Source organism: Limulus polyphemus, unplaced genomic scaffold, assembly GCF_000517525.1.
Source record: "Limulus polyphemus unplaced genomic scaffold, Limulus_polyphemus-2.1.2 Scaffold88, whole genome shotgun sequence".
Classification (NCBI taxonomy): Eukaryota; Metazoa; Arthropoda; class Merostomata; order Xiphosura; family Limulidae; genus Limulus; species Limulus polyphemus.
In genome coordinates, this window is record NW_013665698.1 from 703,441 (window position 1) to 726,106 (window position 22,666).

The 22,666-nt window shown below is 30.9% G+C and overlaps 1 protein-coding gene across 1 annotated transcript; it reads right to left on the bottom strand.

Moving 5' to 3' along the window:
- Positions 1-2,932: 2,932 nt before the first annotated feature.
- LOC106468469 (out at first protein-like) lies at positions 2,933-21,347 on the bottom strand. The gene is made up of 4 exons (XM_013928901.2): positions 20,977-21,347; positions 14,462-14,596; positions 13,382-13,565; positions 2,933-10,370 (listed from the first exon to the last, which is right to left on the bottom strand). The coding sequence occupies exons 1-4, from the start codon at positions 21,202-21,204 to the stop codon at positions 10,096-10,098; spliced, it is 822 nt and encodes a 273-aa protein (XP_013784355.1). The 5' UTR covers positions 21,205-21,347; the 3' UTR covers positions 2,933-10,095.
- Positions 21,348-22,666: the final 1,319 nt, after the last annotated feature.

Genomic DNA, 22,666 nt, shown 5'->3' on the forward strand with positions numbered 1-22,666 from the left:
GATATTTCACATAACACTTATCAAAATAGTAAAAACAGCCTGCAATATAAGAAAATAATTTATTTTATATTATATGTCTGTTAATGAAAATTCAAATAAATTAAGTAAAATGTTATTGTATTAAACAGTTTCTGTTTCCCTTAAGACATATTGCAGGTCGAAAAGGAAAAAAAATGCCTCAGAATAAAGAAAAAGTAGAATTATCTTAGGAGTTGTTGATTATGAATATATATATATTTACAGAATTTTAAACTCTTACTTTAAATATGGACCTTACAGTAAAAAGAATAGTTCAGCTGCCAATTTCTAAGAAAATACACGAAGAATACATGTTTCGGAAACGTTTCTTTATTTCATTGCTTGAAAAAACCAAGTATTAGTCATGTTCATCTCTATTCTAAATAGTAGCTAACTTTGTATTTATCATATATTATTCATGGTTCTGACTATTTTCAATTGGCTCTAGCTTTGTTATATTTTCCGTACTACCTCATGAATTTTACATTTATATTACACTAAGCACGTGCAAATAATTCTTATATTATTAAAAGGCACGTGATTTTCAGCTTCCTTTTCAATACGTTATCAAACTCCTTGTTGGTGTGACTGCACACTAGTGTCGAACATAAAGAAACGAACGTTGTAAGAAACAGTTAACAATTAAATCATAACCATTGTTTCCTATAGTATTGATTTATAAGTACAATCTGCAGCATACATTCTTATATTTTTTTTAAAACCAAAAAATAAATTTGAATTATGTATGTGTGAGAAATTGGTATCAATTGTTTGTTTGCTTCAGAATTTCGAAAAAATATTGTTTGTTTGTTTTAGCGCAAAGCTACACAATAGGCTATCTGCGTTCTGTCCACCACAGGTAATCGAACAGGATTTTCGCGTTGTAAGTCCGTACATTTACAGCTGACCGACTGAAGTACTCGCAAACAAAAACTTCACGAGTGTTATGGGCATATATCCATCCATTATTTTGAACTGATAGATTAGAAAGGAAGCAACTAGTTAACATAACTCACCTCTGATCGAAAAGTAGGATTTGACTGTCACACTTACAGCAACGGACCGCGAATACTTAGGTTCAGAGTCTTGGTACGCTAACCACTAGGCTACGTTAAATACCGAACTTAGAATAATATTTATAAAATTTTAGTCTTATATCGTTTAGACGCTCAAGTGTTCGAAATAGTTGTAAAAAAAAGTGACTTGGGTGACAGTTTCGGGTGCATACATAACTATAGAGCTGATTTGTTAGAAATATTTCAATATTTCATATTAAAATAGAAAAGATAGATAACAATAAACCATACCGTTTATCAGTTTGTGAAGCGCTAACACTGAAATATTAGACAAAACTAAACTACAAATTAACAATGAAAAACGGAATTCAAAGGTCTTTATTCGTATTATGCTGACCTTATTTGCGTTATGTTGAATAACTATGCTGAGTTTCAGAAAGTTTGGATCCTACAATTCAAATCTGGGCTTGGCATGACCCTGGTGGTTAAGACGTTCGACAAGCATTCTACGGTTCGAATCCCATCACCGAACATGCTCGCTCTTTCGGCCACTGGGAAATTATAATGTGACTGTTAATATCAATATTCGATCAGAGTAGCCCAAGAATTGGCAGTGGGTGTTGCTGACTAGCTGCCTTTCCTCTAGTCTGTCACTTCTAAATCAGATAGCCCTCGACTAGCTTTGCAGGAAATTCAACATGCAATTCAAAACTCGATAATAAAAGACAATTGTTTTTAAAGCTCAAAGATTCATGATCGAACCCAGAATTTCAAGGTTATATGCTATTAAGCCTACCATTGGAACAGCAGGTGATAGTTAAATGTTTTTAAAAAGGAAAATATTATTGTATGGTATATCTTACTGATGTTCCACGAGTTTTAGAACACATTTCATAAAAAAAGGGGATATGCATACCATACAAAATGTACTGTCAGCTGTTTATAACTTAATTAAATATTGTTTTCAACATGGTAATAATTGGAAGCTTTCTCTGTTATCGGGAGTATCATAATTACGTGAAAAATATAAACATTGCGATACAAAATTTAGGACAAAGTATTTGACTTTCCCGCTTGAAAATAGAATTCTGAAGTTAATCGACTTTCTCGGCTAAACATAAAATTCTAATGAACGATATTTTGCAAATTATAATTCCTTTCATTAAAACATAATTGCTGACGCAGCAGATTTTCTTCCCCCGATCCAAAAGTCAATGTGTAGAGTTTATTATTCTCCATTATTATATTTGTTAAACTATCAAAAAACGAAATGACGCGAAACTACTGAACAAAGCAGTTCATACAGATGACATACCAATAAATCTATGTACCCGTTTGTAAATGTGCCCTTTACATTTTTAGGAATATTGTAATATCATAGTATGTATCTCTCCGCGAATGACAATGAGTCTTACTTATCCAAGTCCTACAATTATTTAACTTATCTCTGAAAAAAAACTGTGAAAAGTCACAATCAACGAAACTAAAATTACTAAACAGTCCTCCTCTATGTCAGTTTTCTGACCTTTTTAGTGCCGTACTTAATATCGGATTTAAGCTGTATTTTCATTATGAGAAGACAACATAAGTATAGTGTAAGTTTGTTGAAGCCTTTAATTCCTTTTACAGAGTTTGTGCTACTCAAGGCACTATTGAGTAGATCTCATAATGTTGAAAAATAGTAGGGGGGCGACCTCCATTATGAGTTTTCATCTTTTAAGTCTTCAACGAGCTATTGTCGTAAATACATTGTCTTCTCACAATTCTTCGTGACTTTCAGGTAAGAACTGTTAAGTGTTGATAGTATATGTTTGTAAAAATAGCATAGTAAATAATGATATCAAGTGTGTTTTAATGGTAGTGTGTGTTAAGATCATAAGGGAGTAACTTCACATCACTCTAAAAAAATACTACATTTTATTGCAAAATGTCACTCGGTACAAAACAAGAAATACAAAGTACATGATACTTCACCGTAACAAGCTAACTCAGTTAAGATCTTCCGCTTCTGAAAGTAGTGCCAAGATTCACAGACAGAACTGAAACAAAATATTGACCAAACCTTACATATAACAATACCTCTCGCCGAGTATAATAACAGTGTTACGAAAAGGTTTTATTGGCCTTCATGGTGAAACACTACTAGTTAAAATGACTAGAGTGCAGATTCTTATAAAAAATTCAGAACGAATACGAAAAATCAAAGGTTCACATTATTATAAAAAGTTGGCGAAGTAGGCCAAGCGAGCAATATTTATCATATACACGGTGTTTTCGAAATATACTTAGTCTATACATTAAAAGGTGAAAGTAGACTGATTGGAAAACTTTTTAAAAGATATATTTTAATCAATCACTTCCAATACTATTTATACTACAATGATATTCAAAATTCACATTTTGTTTCTACCAGTTCAGAACTAGAATAAACTGTTGCGACACAAGTAAAACAGACTGTGGTAAGACTGAAAGTTTTGGATGTTTATCAAACAACATAACAGGTGGTAAGTAATGTCGGAGAATTGTTACAACCTAACAATTCGAGATGTTCAGCCCTAAATAAAATGCATGAGTGAAACACAAGGAATTATCATGATCACTGAAGATTGTAAAGATATATTTGGACAAGGGAAAGAATGAAATATTCTCCTTATCGTTACTTAACCTTTACTCTACCGCACTATAAAAAAAATAATTATTACTCTTTGATATACAAACCACTTTGCATAAAGAACTACAGTTATTATAAAATAATGTCCATACTTTAATACTGAATACAACAAAGCAAAAAGGATGAGACTCCAATATACAGTATCAACGTTGTTACTAAACACAGCGACTTTTTCCCATCGATCTTTTGGTAATACCGTGTTCCATGATTATAACGTAAGCCCACATTTCTCGACATTTACTTATTATCTTAAATGGTTCACTTGAAATGTCATGTATATCAGGTGTGTGTGTGTGTGTGTGTTTTATTGTCAAGACTTAACGCTGACAATAGAACACAGTGACGAAGTGGCTGCCTTCTTTGCACATGAACGATTTTACAGAAGACCAGGTAACAGGCAATGTGCTTGTTACATCAACGTGATTTATTTCAAGAACCACTAGAAGCCAATTCACATCACGTGCAGCCTGTGCGGATCATCGATTTCACAAGTGAGTTCAACCCCAATCGATAACTTCCAAAGTCAATATCCACACCGTTGGGCAATACTTTGTAACTACAGTTAAATGTTCCTCAAACTTTGGTCATGTGAAAACAAAAATATATATATAATGAACAAATTAGTCGCAAACTGACGACGACTCATGAACTAAACGAATTTTATTACTCTTCTCACTGTCTAACGCTTTCTTACTTTTACTTTGATAAATGAATGATGGCTTTTGAAACAGAATAAAATGATTTTGCTATTCTTCTAAAACTAGGCATCGTCGACTTTTTTACCAATTTAACCGAGAAATTTGAAATGTGTTTTAGCAACTATACCTATGGAAAAAAATAATAGAAATGCAATCGTAATAAAACATTTATTTAAGTCTCAATAGAAATGCTTATATAATAATGTTCTGTTTGTTATTGAGCGCAAAGCTACACGATGCACTATCGGTGCTGTGTCCACCCCGGCTAGAGAAATCCGATTTTTTTACAACAGTGTATTGTCTGTTTAATTAAATTACACGTGAATACTTCGTTTCAAAGGAAGTGCGTTCACTAATCAATATCTCTTCAAGTAACCCCATCCCGTGAAAAATTCAATGCAGTTTTTCCTTAATTTTAAGAATTAATATCTTTCGAACGTCAGAATAAAACAACGATTTTGTTTTTGTGTTCCGATATCATTAAATATGATATAAGTTAAGAACAGTAATCTGGTCTGTATATCAACTTACCTAACTAGATAATTCGATACTAAAATTGTTTTTTTCTTTTTTAGAACTCTCACACTATGTACACACTTCACTGTTTACAATAGGATTCATAACTGATGATACAGAGTTAGTGCATACAAAATACACTTAAGGTCACCTTGACACTCAACTTTAACATCAGTCCCACCTTCTAATCAGGTTGCTGCGAATTTAGTCACCATGTAACTGATTATAGTTTGTATTAATTCTTTAACTCCAAATTAAAAAATACTTATGACAGTAGTGCTAATTAAGGAGAGCAGTATGGGACTCAGTATAATATATTTTGGGGAAATACATATATAATGTATAGTTTGTACTGTTTAAATGGTTATTAAATAACATAAGATACAATCAGAACAAATGCTCCCAAAACAGACCAATTTTCACGTTTTAACTTTTAAAACTCCAAAGAGCATCAGCCACAGCCAGCCCTTGGAATAACAATAAACTTGCCCCCCCCCCCCCGATTTGAATCAGAAATGGTGTTACTGACTTAAATTATACTAGTTAATGAAGCTGTAATAAAGTTGCAGTCAATAACAAACACAATATTTGTTTATGGAACAATAAAATAAACTGCTCATGATGAGTGGCTTTTCTCAGTTCTTCTTACAACATGGACACTAAATGAAAGGAACAAGAATTTTGTACAATATAAAGATTTGACAATATCTAAGCATATCGTATAAATTTCAAAATTCTATACAACTTCATTTTGTTAAACTTCAAACTTATTTAACTAAAGCATCAGAACTGTTGGACACACACATAACTACTACTGATATTGTGATCTTGTATAAATAATTAATGCTTCATAAAGCATTTACACCAAAAATAATGCTTACAAAAAATATTTGAACATACCCAAATCATCAGAAGCAAGTATACTTATACGCTAAACAAAACAAAAAATAAACATCAACATAATATATTGCAGTAAGATTTACAAATAGCACCACATCAGACTGTTTTGACCTACTAAAATTTATAAATTTGTGAAATTCTAAAAAAACTCATGTTTCAATTTATGGACCGTTCAATGCAACTGTTTAAAAATCTAAATAAGCATTTTGAACATATTTTACAGATATGTGACATGTGAGCTCAAAAATTCCTTTTAAACTAAACATCTGACTGGACTGCATCGTGTGTTTTTTACGTAAGATAAGAGAAAATTTATCATAAATAATGAAATGGAATTTTATGTCATACACATTACAACAATTCTACAAACTTTCTCACACTGAAAAATAAAACTGGTTCTACAGTAATTATTTGGTCTATATTCGAAGAAAAAACAATAACAGTTAAACACTTCTTTTACTTTCTGTTTTCAGTCCTTCACCAGAAATATTTGCATCATTTGGTGAGTGTATGTTCAGTGGTGGTGTTCTTGTTCAAAATAATAACTAATTAAATTTTAGAGTTTCCATTATCTATAATATATCCATAAAATTAAGTTACATCCTTCCAAGTGCTAAGAGTTGATGACATGCACAACAACTAATTAGTAGACTGTCATGTCTACTCAGAGTTCAAAACATGATTGAGTTGAAAGAAGAGTAAGACATGTAACTTTCCATAATCTAGTAAGAAACCCTATGTTATTAGTTGTAATGTAATACCACTTAATACATACAAATAGCACTTCACATAAACTATTTCTGGTTATAGTTTCAGATTAGATTATGAGTTATTGTACTGAATGGACAGTGAGTGCTCTGTAATAGACAAAAGATAGATCTGATATGCAACTAACACACACATATTTCATTTAAAAATCTTTAAAGTATCATAGATCATCTACAAATATTGTGAAAAACAAAGACAAAAAGGGGCAGTAAAGTGAGGTAAAGAGGTTTACAATTCTAAGTCCTGCCAGTGAGTAAATCATAAAGTCTTGTTGTGTATTGACTATACACCTTTGGGAGATGAATTATTTTCAAACTTTCAAACATTTTTTTCTTCATACTACAAAGAACACCAGAATCAAGTACAAAAGAACAAAAATTATCAAACATTCTTTTTTCTTATGTTTTTACTACTCAACCAGTATTTTATTTTACCAGTACCAACTACAAACTAAGAATCAAAACTGCATTAAAAATTACTGATATTAAATTAACTATGCAATTCCCAATACATTCCAGCCAGGGGTGAAATTCCCACAAATAAAAAATAGAGGTACTCAGCTGGGTGAAGTGGACCTGTTTTTTTTTAAATTTACATATAAACATAAAAAACAACAAAGTATCTCCTACAAGTCCTGGTACTAGTACTACCTGAAAAAATAAGTTCCAGTACTCGGTACCGGTAGAATATCACCCCTGATTCCAGCTGATTTTATTAAATTAGCAATCACAATTGATACATCTGAGTACTTTATGTTTTTATCCTTACAAAGTGTAAGCATATTTAATAAAAAAAAGCTTTTAAATACTACTTTTATATGGATATTAATTTAACTGAAGAACAATTAAAACAAATATACAAACAAATAAAGCAACCTACATATTAAAAAACAAATAGGAAAAGTTTACATCAAGAGATACATGCAGAATAATTTCACAAACTTAAAAGATACCAGCTGAATAACTGAATTAAAAAAAGTTGGCCCTAAGACAAACAAGTATAATTTTTTTTATCTCAAGATTGTTTTAGTAGAATTTGTGAATTTTCTAAACATATTTTTGGTCCTTTGAATAGCTACAATTTTCCAATCAACTGCTATTTTAAATTTGCTAAAAATACAAGAAATAGTTGAGATTAAAAAATGAATCATTCAAATTAAATTATTTAACAATTATATTTCTACGTTAACTTTTAAAGTCCAGCAATCATGGAAAGCAGGATGATAACACAGTTTCTAGAATTACGACTATACTAATTGGTCACTAAAGCTTTCACTGAATATTCACATTGTCTCCACAATAGTAGTAATTAGGTATATACACACACATACAAGCTTTATCAAAAAATGTTTGTAATTAAAATAAGAAAAAATAGTCATACGCTACAAATCCTCTTTCTGAAATAAAAGTCTAATATAATGAAACAATAAAGAAAAACAATACATAAACATAATCAGAGGTAGTTACAAAAACCTCTGAAACTGAAATGAGATGATTTTGAAACTGAAACTTATGACCAGCAGAAACAAAACTCAACATAAATAATATTGATATGTACCTCTAACATGAGACTACAGCAAACTCCAGTAGCTGCAAAAAAGCTATGACAATAGCTCCTGCACCCGACATTGGCCAAACCTTTATGTTAATTCAAATTAGATAATTTATTGATTCTAACTGATCAACTATGAGTCAAGTAAACAAAGTCTTAGCATTGGTTTTCTATGAAATTTTTAAGATGATAAAAGGATTAAACAAGCAAGTAGAAAACAACAGCTGGATATGTCTTAGTATTGACATAAAAATCTTACGTTACACCTTTTTTTATTGTTTTGCATACAGAAAACATTTAAGTTGTGTATCTAGATATTTCATCACTCACATCCAAATGTTTTTAGATTAATACAAAAAACTAGACATTCTCTTATCAATACAAATTATGTTGAATTATATCATGCAAACTGGTGTATTCCTAGTTCTAATGTCCATGATAAAATATAGTTCATACAATTAACATAGTTTCTTTTCTTTAAAACAAAATTAATCTGTACAATTCAATCTGACTCTTCTTGTTTTTAAGTAAAAATGAAAGAGTTTATGGAGTTTCAACTACCCATTCATTGAGATTTTTTGAACTATTAATTATTTACAAATATTCATGTTGACAAGAACACTAATCATCTTCATTTGGACAGAATCCCCTATTCAGAAGGTAGCATACTTGTGTTACACATCATAACATTTCCTTCCAAACTGTGTCCATCCACAGTGACAAAAGTTACTACATGATACCTTTCAAAACAAATTGCTCTGGTAATTACCCTTCACTTATACAAAACATATACAGTTTGATGCAAAAAAAGTAGTGTCTGCAGCTCTTCAAATACCACATAACTAATATAAAAAATGTTGACACAATCAACACTTGTATGAAAAGCAGAAGTGTTGCTAATCAATAAAAGCGTAACTGTTAACAGAAGGATTCCATATATGCTGTGGTATACAATTTTTGTATTGTTGAAAGTTTCTTACAAGTAAACATTAGCCAAAAAATTAAGCAGAATATCACTGTCTCTTTTGTGAGAAAACCATAACTATTCAATTTTATTAATGTATTAAGCCTAATTATCATTTACAAAACATATGATGCACTGACAACTCACAAGCCATACATTTATTTTAGTCTCTTGCCACTACTACACCAGAAACAAGGTGTCTTGATATCAAAGGTTAAATTAAATTACCATAAAATATGCAACAATACAAAAGCAGGTGCTAGAAAATCACATCTGGAAAATTTCCCAATAATTTAAGAAGCTATGAAAGGTTAATAGTATACACTGACAGTATATTTTAATACAACTATTATTTCCACCTGTAGAATAACAAAATATCAATCTATACTTATTTTCATCAAAGGTCGTCACTTCATTGATGCATTAACACAGGAAGTATACAAAGGGAGAGAGAGTAAATACCTCAGTGTTTACTTATCCCACAAATAGAAATGTATGTGATTACTGGCTGTAATATTGAGTGTCTTTACTTTTGTACCAAATGAGCAGCTTGGATTACCACCAGTTTTAAAATTTTGTGTAGCAGACTGTACATTGGTAAATTTGAAAACTTGAAAATACTTTCCGATTTCATTAAAAATCATATCCATTATTCCTATTTCTTTTAATTATGCATTAAGTTTTTTTCGGATAGCTGTCCAAATGTCAACAATTAGAAATTCAAGAGTTCAAATACTTGGAATAAGATTAAAAACCAATATCTTGGTATAAAACTCAGGTTTTAGGATAAGAAATAACAGTAATTATAAAAAACATTGCATTAACTTTCTGTACATAAGAATCATTGTATATTTATATATGTATACAGATTATAATGATGACCAAAGAGTTACACTAATTACATTATACAAGAATATCTTAATCTATGTCACTTGCAAAAGGTGAATTTGACAATAGGAAGCATTTTCAACATTGCACTCATGCTGACACTCATCACTCATCCCACAAACACAAATGCTTGTGCTGAACATAGTAGTAGAAAACTCGGGATTTACGGCAAGTCTTGATGCCACAGCGGTAGTTGACTGTTCTCCCACTTGAGTCTTTACCACGGCAGTACTTGAGGCTGCAGGGATACCACCCCACACAGACTTCCAGCTGACACTGGCAAGGCTGTGACCAACTGCTGGTAGAACGACAACGACTGAGCTGAGGGGGTGGAAATCTTTTTACTGCAGCAGTTAAAGAAACAATATCTCTAGCATAATCTGGAAAGCAAATACATAGTTATGAAAGACTGAATTGGAAAATTTATTCTTAAATTAACACTTAGTTGTAACAATGTTAAAATCAACATAGAAGCATTGAGATACCTTTTGCAAGTAACATAAGTACTTTACAATTTTTCAAGTTCCACTATCCAAACATTTCAATATTATCATCTAATTGTTTACATTTATTTTATAATTCTGATTATATTTTTTTCGTACTTCAACACCCACACAGCTGACCTTGTTCAGTAAGTGCTGAACTCATACCAATTATTGAAATATTTTTCTGTGCTAAATTAGAAGTGATAGTACAGACAATCCACAATTTCTGATGCACTATATAGATGTACAGACACTCTTCAACTTTGATGAACTATATAAATGTGCAAACAATCCTTAGGTTTTGATGTATCATAAAGATTTACAGATACTCCTCCTATTTAACACGGCATTTCTATAACATTGCTGAACAGCTGTGCATTAGTAAAAACAATTAATATATATTCACCATTAACGTCTAACAGTGCCACAATGTTGTTACAATATATAATGCATGATGTTGTGGATTTTACAAATGCACAACTATTCATCAACATTGTAGAAACATCATGTGTTAGCTGGGCTTAAGGCTAAAGCTGGCTTGTAAAGAATAACACAGGATACAGCTGATGTAGTAGGCTTGAGCATCATACTTTAGCTTTCATCTGATAAATTTTCTGGACGATAGTGCACGTCTGCACTGATGGAATTCTACACAAGGAAGGAACATACTACTTTCAGCACGATAATGTATCATGCCACACTGCATACTAAGCATACAGAACAACAACTACAAACAAACTAAACCACTTTGGCCTGTTTTAAAATGTTTTCTGAAGGACAGACTTTGAAATCTCATTATACTTGGAACTGCTCTGTAAGAGAAGTGGTAGCCTGTTCCACCAGATGTGTACCAAATGGTTAGCAGCAACTTTTAGTAATAGTACAGAACAAAAGTAAATTCTCTCTCTCTATTAAAACAGGGGTCTCAGTGGCTAAATATGATACACTCATTTTCAAGTTATGCTGTTCCAGTACTTTTGGTAAGATACTATTACACAATCTTGTGTTTACTAGAAGAAGTTTCTGATTGCAGAAAATAGTTTCATTAAAAAAAAAAAGAGATGATATTGAACAAAAGTCCACAACAGCAAGTACATAATCCTTTAAGTTATGAGTTTCCATTCCATATACCACAGGTACTTGACTTTGCAAAATTAATAATAATTTCCCAAAATGCAGGATATTCCCAATAACATATTAGTTTACCTAACAGTACTTTTACATGCAAAAAAGTACTATTTCTTAAAATATTTCTATAAACTCATAAATAATCATGTATATATGTTGCCCCATGATACATGCATTGTATCATATATCCCACGATACTTGGGCCCATCAGTACCAGCCACCTGTGGAAGATGTGCAGTTGTCTCCCAACATGGCTGGTATGCTCAATCCCTGGTCACAATCACTAGCTGCACGTGTCCAGATAAATTTGATCTCATCAAAATGCCGGTCATTGAAGTGTGGTCCCCTGTCAGCATCTGGGCGCTACATTAAATGTATTAGTTTCATGATTCCATGAAATTGATAACTTTACAATTGATAATGTTGATTTCAAAAGTTAAATTAATGACTCTGTGTTATATGAATATTTTGAATTACAGAAGAAAATTTTTAATTAACTAACTAATGTTTTTAACAGGCAGAAAGAATTTGCTTTTTAACAAATTAATAATAATGTCAGCTAAATTTAACTTGTATCATGTTTCCAGTAGCTTAGTAATAAGCTTCAAGGCTTATAAGACTAAAATTTGGGAAACAATCCTTGTAGTGGACACTAGAACTGTAACAATACACTATTACACGATGCAATATTAGATGATCTAAGCATGGCAACAATCTGCCGAGCAATTGATTTATTACACTTGATGTTAAAATTGCAAGAACATTTAGTAGTACCAGTTGCATTAGTTTCTAACAAAAAAAAACATATCAAGTAGTATTTTAATGCAGAGTGCAAATGCCAACAGGGGCCACACTTTAATGACTAGTTTTTTGGATAGGGTCAAGTATATCTGGACATATGCAGCAAGCAATTGTGGCCAGGGATTGAGCATATCAGCCATGTTGGTAGACAAGTACACATTCTCCAGAGGTTATTGGTGCTGATGGGCCCAAGTATCATGGGATCTGTGGTACAGTGGTTATGATACAATGCACATATCATACGGCAAAATATCTTGACATGTTAGAGCGTTAGTAAATCGTTACACCATACTAATGGACATTTTGTAAAGCTCTGTACAAAAACAAACAACAAATCTTGTAAGGTTTATGACTTGCCTTAACTAGCTAATCATACTTTAGTATAAATTATGCACCAACAACAAAATTAATCAGTTAAAATTCATTATTATCAACCTTATTATTTTGGTAATCAAATCTTGGATTACTGTTTTTATATTACTCTTTTCACCACTAGTTGGTCTTTTCACTATCTTATAACTGAGCATTTCTTCCCCTTGTTCATACCTAAAGAAATCTAACACTTGATTTCTTTCCTATAACTAATTGAAAATCACTTATAAAGAATTACAGTCACTAAAACACTAAGAGTCAAACTCATCTTAATATTATTATTATAATGTTCTAGCTCCTACCATAAGAATTTCTTTTCACTTTATTTATACAAAAAATATTGCAAAAACATCTTATATCAATTAAGGTTGGGCATAAATCCTTAAAATACATAAAAACAAAACACATTTTCTTTAGTTTTTATGATAACGAATTATTTTTTACAAATGCATCCTTTAAAAATGTAAAAATCAACATATTGAATCTACATAACAAGTCATATACAACTCTGATCATCTTATCAGTAGGTACATCATAATTAAATAAATAGGCTTCAAACTAAAACTTATTCCAGAATTATGTATACACAAAAATGAAAAGTTTACTTTTAGAATCAGTCCAGGCACGAAGGTCTACTTCTCTAGCAAAAGTAGTGGTACTTGCTTCCTCGCACAACTCAGGCAAGTGTGAGGAAATAATGGAAGACTTGTTGAGCTCGACACTAAGGTCCATTTCAAATAATTCTTTTCCCCGATCCTCTTCTGGCTGACGAATGGCACTAGGATTTCTCTGAATCAGGTGTGCAATTATGTTTTACTAATGCTCTAAATATGATAACAAATTGCTACAATTGATATAAACCTTATACTCACCTAATCATAAAAAAAAATTCAATCACTGTTGAAAAAAACAAGCATACAAGTATCTAAGTATATACACAGTTATGAAGGCTTAAAAAAATAGTTGCAGGAAAATATACTGATGTTATCTTAAAGAAATAATTTTGAAAAATATTTAGAAAATAAATAATTTCTTAAACATACATGTAGGTAACATGAGACTGATTTGGTCTACATGAAAAACAACATTTATCTTTTATCAGCATCACAATTCAACCATTTTGAACTTCAATTATTGGTTGTCTTTAATAATCTGACACAAGTAAAATCGAATGTAAACAATATGTATATTACATATACATGTGTAAAATGTTAAGTGTATTGAAAAACTGGGAAAATCTGTAATAATATCATCAATATCTTTAATAGGTATGTTGTTAGAGGATTTCAGCATCTTCAAGGGGTATAGTGCTAGGGGGTTTTAACATATTTATGAGGTATAGTGTTAGAGGATTCTAGCACTACATTTTACTTTAGAAGTAAATCCTAATAACAACTCTGGTTAGAGAAACAAAACAGTTAAATTTCTTAGCCTGCATTCATGTTTAAGTGATATTTATTATGTCTGTGTACATGTATAAATGTTACTAAACTGAATGTTAAAAAACCACCCGAATTCCCATTTAAATACAACTACAAATTATTAGCTAAATTAAACTAATCTGATATTACTTCCCTCAATTTTGCCAAGTGATATAATATAAATAAATGAGCTTCATGACAAGACATATCATATTTTGAAAACTTCAGCAACAGAAGATTATTTTCACTATTACTGCAATTTACCTGTCTCAGCTTTGATACTGCATCAGCCGAAATAAAATCTATCTTATTTGACTTAACGACAAAACAAACGACTTGGTATTGAGTTTCTCCTCGTTCTTCTTCCCCTAATATCAACACTCGAAAGATTTGAGCTTCCTAGCAAGAAAAAAAAAAGAGAGAAATAAATCTATATTTTATAAACTTCAAGTATTACAACAGAATGCTTTTACATGTAAGTCATGTCTTGAACTTTTACTCTACTAAATCACTTGGTTAACATTTTTAATGGATTGTTTTGACATGCAGATTTTACTGTTTTTAGTTTAAGTACTTAGAAATAAAACAACTGAATTTTAAGGCAACATATATATATATATATATATATATATGCAACACATTAATAATGTGACTACCTCTGCCAATGTTCCACTGCCACTTGAGAAAAGGTAACAATGTTGATAACTACATTATGTACATAAAAACCATACCACCACAATGATATATTCCCTTCAAATGTTAATTTATATAAGCATTCTTCAGAGATATATACTGATCAAATATGCACATTTAAAATGACAAAAGACAGACTTGACTTCTTTCAATTTTCCTTATATTATTAGTTTCATATTTTACAGGAGAATTACAAAAGCAATTTATTTATGCAATATGAAATATTCAAAGACACTTACTTCAAATGTATCTGTAGTATGTTTTTTTAGAGAAATTAGTAAAAACACAGAAGGGTTTATGCACGTTTCTCTATTCATTAAAATATTTTTAGATAGTTGTTTAAAATTTAAAAATAAATATAAATAATATGTAGGATTTCTAACACATTAAAAGTAAATCTACCACTCACACAGACAATATATCTAAATTATTTTTGTAAAATACGTACTAATACGTACTAAAATCGGGACATATCTTGTCTAATCCAAGCCTAAATAAGGTTGAGTAAAATTATATATGGGTTCTCTTCACATTCTTTGCTCTAAGGCATCTTCAGAGATACGTATATTTAGAGAACTGTTGATGTCAGATAGATGTCTAAAGTAGATGTGCTTTAACTACTTAAGCTAGGTGTTGTGTGCTTTGCTGAGTGTTTCCTGTAATACATACCACCAAAAAGGCACACTTGAGAGCATAATAGTAGAACAAGAAAACCAACAGAAAGTACAATATTTCCACATGATATGATAGAAAGTATCCAGCTTTCTTGTAATATGATTGATGGAGGTTCATATTACCTACATTAATAAGTGTTTTCATTTAGGAAATGTGTTGATAAAAATTTGACTTCAAATATTTCAATCCAAAGGACTATAAGTCCTTCTAAAAATATCCTTATTCACAAGAAAAAAAAGGGATTACATAGATATATTATGAATTTTCAAACTTGTAAAGGAAAAAGAACAACTTCTTGCAATATAGTACAACATGACATCACATCTAACTAAAGTATAACAGAAGAATAAGGGAGAAAAGGTCACATGGCACAGAAAAATACACACTGCTTATACAGCACAAACTTTAAAAAGACTGTCCACCATGTAGTTATACATAGTAAATTTGGTGTTTGGTAATTCATTTTTGCAAGTGCATAATTTCATTATTCATCAATGCTTTGTGAAATCTTTATCTTACAACTGTAGAATATACACACTCATTTATAATTCACTATAAAAAGAATGCTTATAGAAAAGAGATGACTAAAATTTTGGAAAAGTAGGCAAAATATGCTGATAGATTAGAAATGAGATAATTTACATGACTTGAAATAGTTATTCATATACTGAATGTCAAAGAATGATGACAAAATCAATTCAAAATATTATAATTCTCATCATCTGTATTTTTATAATACCATTTCCCTCAAAAACAAAAAACGGTTTTCTTTAAGCACTCCTAATAACAAACCTAAAATAAGTACAAGTAAATTTTATTTTATAAACTGCCCAGTTAATACAGTTTGATCCTCAACTGACAGGAATTGTATAAGATATGTGAATATTGCAAGTAATACAGTGTTGTAATGTATTTATCTAAGCTTCAGAGCTCAGTGGCACATTACAATAAACCAATTTTGAAACACTGTTTCTAATAGCAAGAACTAAGTTAGACAAAAATCAGTACTCTTGGTACATTTAGCATAATATTATTCAGTATCAACAAGAGCACACTGCTGATAAGCTAAGTGGAAATGATCATTCTAGGTTTCAGTTATATATATGACATATTGGCTTATAATCTGTAATGGCTTAAGAGGAATGTTATAAAACACATTTACAGATGAATACAGATGTTTCATGACATATTACAGACAAATGTAATTCCTAATTATGTTTGCAATTAAATGATGAATGCAAACAAACCTAAAAGTAAAACAGTCTATATGACCCTACAATTTTACACTTCAATACTAGGAAGAAACTTTTTCCTGAAATGTCTGAACTATTCAATTATTCTCGTATGCAACTTGGATAGCTGGAGCAATTGAAAATAGTGATAATCAGAAACATTAACTTCAAATATTTGCTCATTTTCATGAATCATCACTTTAATCAATTAACCTGAACAACCTTGAACTAATCAAAAATAATGGGAAATCATAATGAAACATTTCAATTAATTGAATAGTCAAAATAATATTAATAATATTGATTATTTTCATGAAATTAATCGATTTAATCATAACCGAGATTAATTGACTATTCTATCTGACATTAATCAATATAATTGATGCTTATCTATAACAAGTCAATTATTTACATTGACTAAACTCTCCAACTAAGGTAGATGATGCCTTATTTTCTCCCAGTAAGCAATGAAACTGATCAATTTCCTTTTTTTTTTTACAAAATGGGTAGCTTGCTGTATTTTTAAATTAATTCAAAAATATGGGTTGGATTTTACATGTTTATTCATAAAGATTTTGCTCTGGAAAAGATTATTCTGGAACAGATGTAGCCTTCAAAGTATTTTAGTTAACTTACTTCATGTCAGTTTAGCAAAACTTTTCTCCTTCAATCACTCAGACTTTTTTGCATCAATACTGATGTCTGATGGTTGAAGAACAGGTAATTTTTGTGCTAATGAAATATGACTGACAGATCAGTCATGCATATCAATAATGATTAAAACCAGTAAGGAATTTATTTAGAAACAATTAATATTAATACAGGTCTATGTATATGTGTAGTTAACAAAAATGCATTCCATTAATTCAACATGGTGAAATTAAAGCTGGGATTCTCAAGGCAGAGAACTAGAGTAACTTATTAAAATAAGGTTATTCCAGTCAAAAGCACCCTTAGTTATCATGCCTGAGCCTTGGTACACATCAAATCATCAAGTGTTATCATAAACTTAATATTAATTTAGTTTGGTAAATTAAATTACATGGTTCATATTTTAAATGTTATTGAACCTATATCTAATTGTTATAATATACATGTATTGTGTATATACACATACAAATATTATCATGATTACTTGCAAGTTTTCAAGCCTTACTTTTTGTTACTTCGTGCTACTTGCTATATTACCAAACAATAAAGTGTTGAAAGTTATCTTTGATGTCAAATGGAAGTTACACAATCAGAGTAAAAAAAGGGGATTTTCTTTATGCATTGAGAAGATTATATAGAGGTTTCCTTACAGAAGTTTTCTGTTTCTTATATCATCAGTTTTATGCATAGGTATGCTTGTGGATCTCTAAAGCAAACACCTTCTATTGACTTCTTTTTTTTCTCGCATTTAGTTTCATTAATTTGGAATAAGCTTCTAATTTATTTTTAAACTTGTGTGGATGATTTTGCAATGACATTTAGTACGTGGTTTTAGGATTATTTTTAATCTATTAAGCTGGCCAAACTCCATCAAATTTTGGTTGAAAATAATGTTCACAGTAAGGGTATACAATTATGCACATTATAGCTTTTGTTTCCTTGTGTATTGTTTTATAACAGTAAGTGCTTTGGATAGTTTATTATACAAAACAGCCTTCATGAAGTTATAACTTAAATTTTAGTTTTGATCTATTCTATTTACTCTTGACCACAAATTATCAATAATTCCACAAACTTATAATTCTAGCAGAGAAATAATTTTGACTATGAAAAAATTTTCAATCTGAGTTATCAAAACTTTACATTTTCACTGTGGCAGCAACATTTATTTCCTGAGAAGCTCTTGTGTATGTAATATTGTTAGAATGTTGTGGTTTTACTACATAGTTTCAAAACCATTAAAACAGATTAATTAAGATTTCACAGTAGAATCCTTTGTTCCATAATGCCATATTTATTTACCTTTTAGTAGCATTCAAAAATCACTTGCATAACATTCTTAAGCCAACTGCTATCACTTATATACTATATTCATCTTCATACATGTACATGTAGCACACACCTTACAGCCACCTAGTATTCAAAGGTTATGTGTAAGCAACAAGTCTGTAAGTACATCCTAAGATTCTATTAGTTTTACAAAAGAGCATTACTTCAATCCTTTTCTTCTGTCATGCTACTGTGTTAGTTCCAAACTATATCAAACGTGTGATCCAAATTATGACAACCCAAATGCAATAAAGGCCATACCAAATATTCATCCAACTGACAAAATGATTGAAGTCATTCTTTAATACCTCAACATCCTCAATGTGGTTAAAAATACCCAAGAATTTAATGTCATCAGCAAACTTTCTTCATTTACTAATTATTATGCTTATCAATATCATTAATGTAATTAAGAAAGAGTAAGGGTCCAAACACTGACCCCCGAGGTACTCCAGTCTGGCTGAATTCCATTAATAACAACCTTCTGCTTTCTCCCATTTAACAACCATACAAATCCAATTAACCCATCTTCCCCTGAACACTACAAGTGTGATTTTCTTAGCTAATATTCTATGTGGTATCATATTAAAATGAGGACCTGGGATGGAAAGGTTGTCATATAAGAAAAAGTTTAGAACCTGGAAATTTTCTTTTGAAAAAAGATAAAGGGAATCTTAATGAGGTGTTTAAGATTATTAAGGAAATGACAGTGTTGATGCACCATCTTTTTTACATACCTAACATTGAGTATGGTAAGACAAGGGGATACCAATACAAATTTTGCAGAGTAAAATCCATCAGATTTAGATAACACTGTTACTATTCTAACAGGGTAGTTGGCCTTTGAAATGGGTATTGAAATTAAAATTGCAGCAAATAATACAAAATAAGAAAAAGCAATAAATATACAATTTTAAACACACAAAAAATATGTTCTCCAAGTCTTAATATATTTGGGGAAAACTATATGTAATGTACAGCAAGTAAAATAAATCCCAATGTGTTTGCACTGTGTGAATATCATCATCTTCAACTATTCATTATTATAATCTAAGGTACATTTTATGCATTGCATAAATCATGAGATTACTTAATTGGTGTAACAATTAAGTGATGTACCTTTTCTTAGTGAATATCAATTATAATGCTAAAAAAAATATTTTTCAAACTAAGACATTTATGCATTGCATAATTTACCATAAGTATTTTAATAAATCTTAGGCATTAAGGAATTATTTATTTTCCCTGGTAAAGTGTGATTATTGTAAATTGCATTAAATTTATATCTCTCATATACAAAGTACATATTAAATAAATATGTTTAATTTGATTTTACATCCTAATCAGTATCAATGAGATGGGAACTCATCCAAAACAGTTAATATTAAGAGAAAATACATGTTCATTTTACATGAGATTTGTTAAAATCTTCCAGTACAGAAGTTATTTACTCAAAAAATTATTACAAGTTTCACATGTATTTCACTGAAAAACCTCATGTGGAAATACTTTATTATTACACCCACATAATTTGAGAGTACAAGTACAATATACATTTTCAGAGTTAACAAAACGTAAAACAATAAATTTCAAGTATTCTGTGTAACTATAGATAGATGTTACTAGATCAACATTTCTTGTGTTTGTCAAAAAATTAAAACAGAAGTGATATGCATAATATTTCTATTACAGAAAATGCAATACACATTTGAATAGTAGAACGTGAAAAACTTTAAGCCAAACAAAAATGGGGTTATCCAAAATAATTTCTCACATTAATACATAGTAAAGGAAAATTTAAGAATCACTGTAAAACTAAAAGTGATTAAAGAAAGTTTTATTCTCACTCAATGTATAGAAAGCATTTGGAAATATCTGTCTGTAAATACAATATCTGCACAAACTGCTATATCCTTTGAAAAAAGTTTAGATAAATTGCAGTAAAATCAGGAAATTAAATAGATCTTTGAAGAAGGCTATACTTTTATATCCAGAAGTAACGAAAATTATATTAATGCTAAAGAAGTTTTTATTGAAGAATCATATTATAGTCCGTATTTCAGAACAAACTTAGGTAAGTTTTCTAAACTTAACTTTCAGTTACTGATCGTCCTTATCCTATATCTATACTGTTATTGTGGTAATACTAATAGATATCATTCAATCATGTACTGATGTAACACGTTACGGTGAACTTACCGCTTTAAAATCAATTAACTGTGTTACCAGAGTGCCTTCTGGACGTTGAAACTCGAGGATTATAATATCATCACTAGCATTTGCAACAATAGACTCTTGTAAGATGTCCCCACCTTCGTTTTTAACATTGATTATCAGCTGACACCATCCTCCATAAAAAATGCCACCAAGGCCTAACGTTATGACCCCCCAAAAACGTAACAATCTTCGGCAGAACCTTTCAGTCATTTTACAAGTACTAAAACTACTTCTAGAGAATCTACAAAAAACAAAGAGAAAGGTGGCATTTTCTTGTTTTAAACAAATGAAGCTAACATTTTGGTTAAAACACCGAAAATCGTGATCACGTTAAATTTCTACTTGTAGTGATATTTCTCACATCCATAACACTAAACACGAAGCTCTATTTCTAGTGATGACCAACACTAGTAAATAATAGATGTCGCTAAAATCAGGTAGAAAAAGATATACTCTACTACTGAAAATGATTTTTAGCAAGAAAAGAGTAATTATTGTGGGTCAAATGAAAACAAACAGAAACTGAAGTGGTTTTCTTAATTTTAGTTATAATAATTTCACTTACTTGCACTCTATTAAGAGTTAATTTTATTTCTAATACTTTAATGCATTACTCACTGTGTCACTGATTAGTGGTGCCACCTATTCATCACACCTTTAATTAATCATGTAGCATGCGTGCTATGCTCCTAAAAATACAGGCTTAGAATGAAAAGGTGCAATCTAAATGTTCACCTGAGTTGTTTTATCAGGTGTATTATAAGTTATATCATATGTGGAAAACAGAGCTTTTCACAATTTTTGTGCAGGCCAAACCATTGTTGTAAATGTTCTATTGGCTTTTTTACCATCAGGATACCGTTTCACCACATTTGTTATATGTTTGGGATCATTATCATGCCGGAAGATGAATCCATGCTCGTCGTGTTTTTGAGGAAATGGCATGATGGATTACAATGTACATGTACTTTCCAGATTTTTTTTTGTGCGTATCTCCGGCCTCTTAGTTGGGATGTAGCCTCGGATTCGTACTGACACACCGCCATACTTTACTGTAGATGTTATACATTAACTATGATAATGTTTTCCTCTCCGTCGTCGAACAACCTACTGTTAACTGTTGCCAAATAGTTCGAATCTAGATTCATCTTTAGAGTGCACACGTCTCCAACTTTGCTCGTTTCACTGTTTGTTGTTCGGCTTGGTTACCTTTTGACAGTAGCAGTTTTTGAGCAGCTACACATCTACTGAGACTACTTCATGCAAGTGTACAGGAGCAGTGGTAAGGAGGGAAAGCTTACTGCTGCTGAAGCTACCCCAAAATGTGCCTTAGCGTCCCCTGTAGCCCACTACACCGAACAAAAAGTGCTTAATCTCAAAGCTGGTTTACTTCCTAAGTACTACTGTATGTGTGCTCATAAGATGTATATTGCAGCTCCTTCAATTTTTGTATAGCCCACGTCAGCTCCATCACCGGGAAGAGGCCGCCCCCGTTAATGTGTATCTTACTGATTTTGAGGTAACATTCATACCTGTATTCGCAACAATGTTATTGGCAAGATCCGTGCATATCTATCTCGCGAAAAACATACTTTGAAATACCAGTGTATTGACCACCATTGAGTTTACATCCCGTTAGTTTTAAGCTATTATTATATGTTAGCTATATACT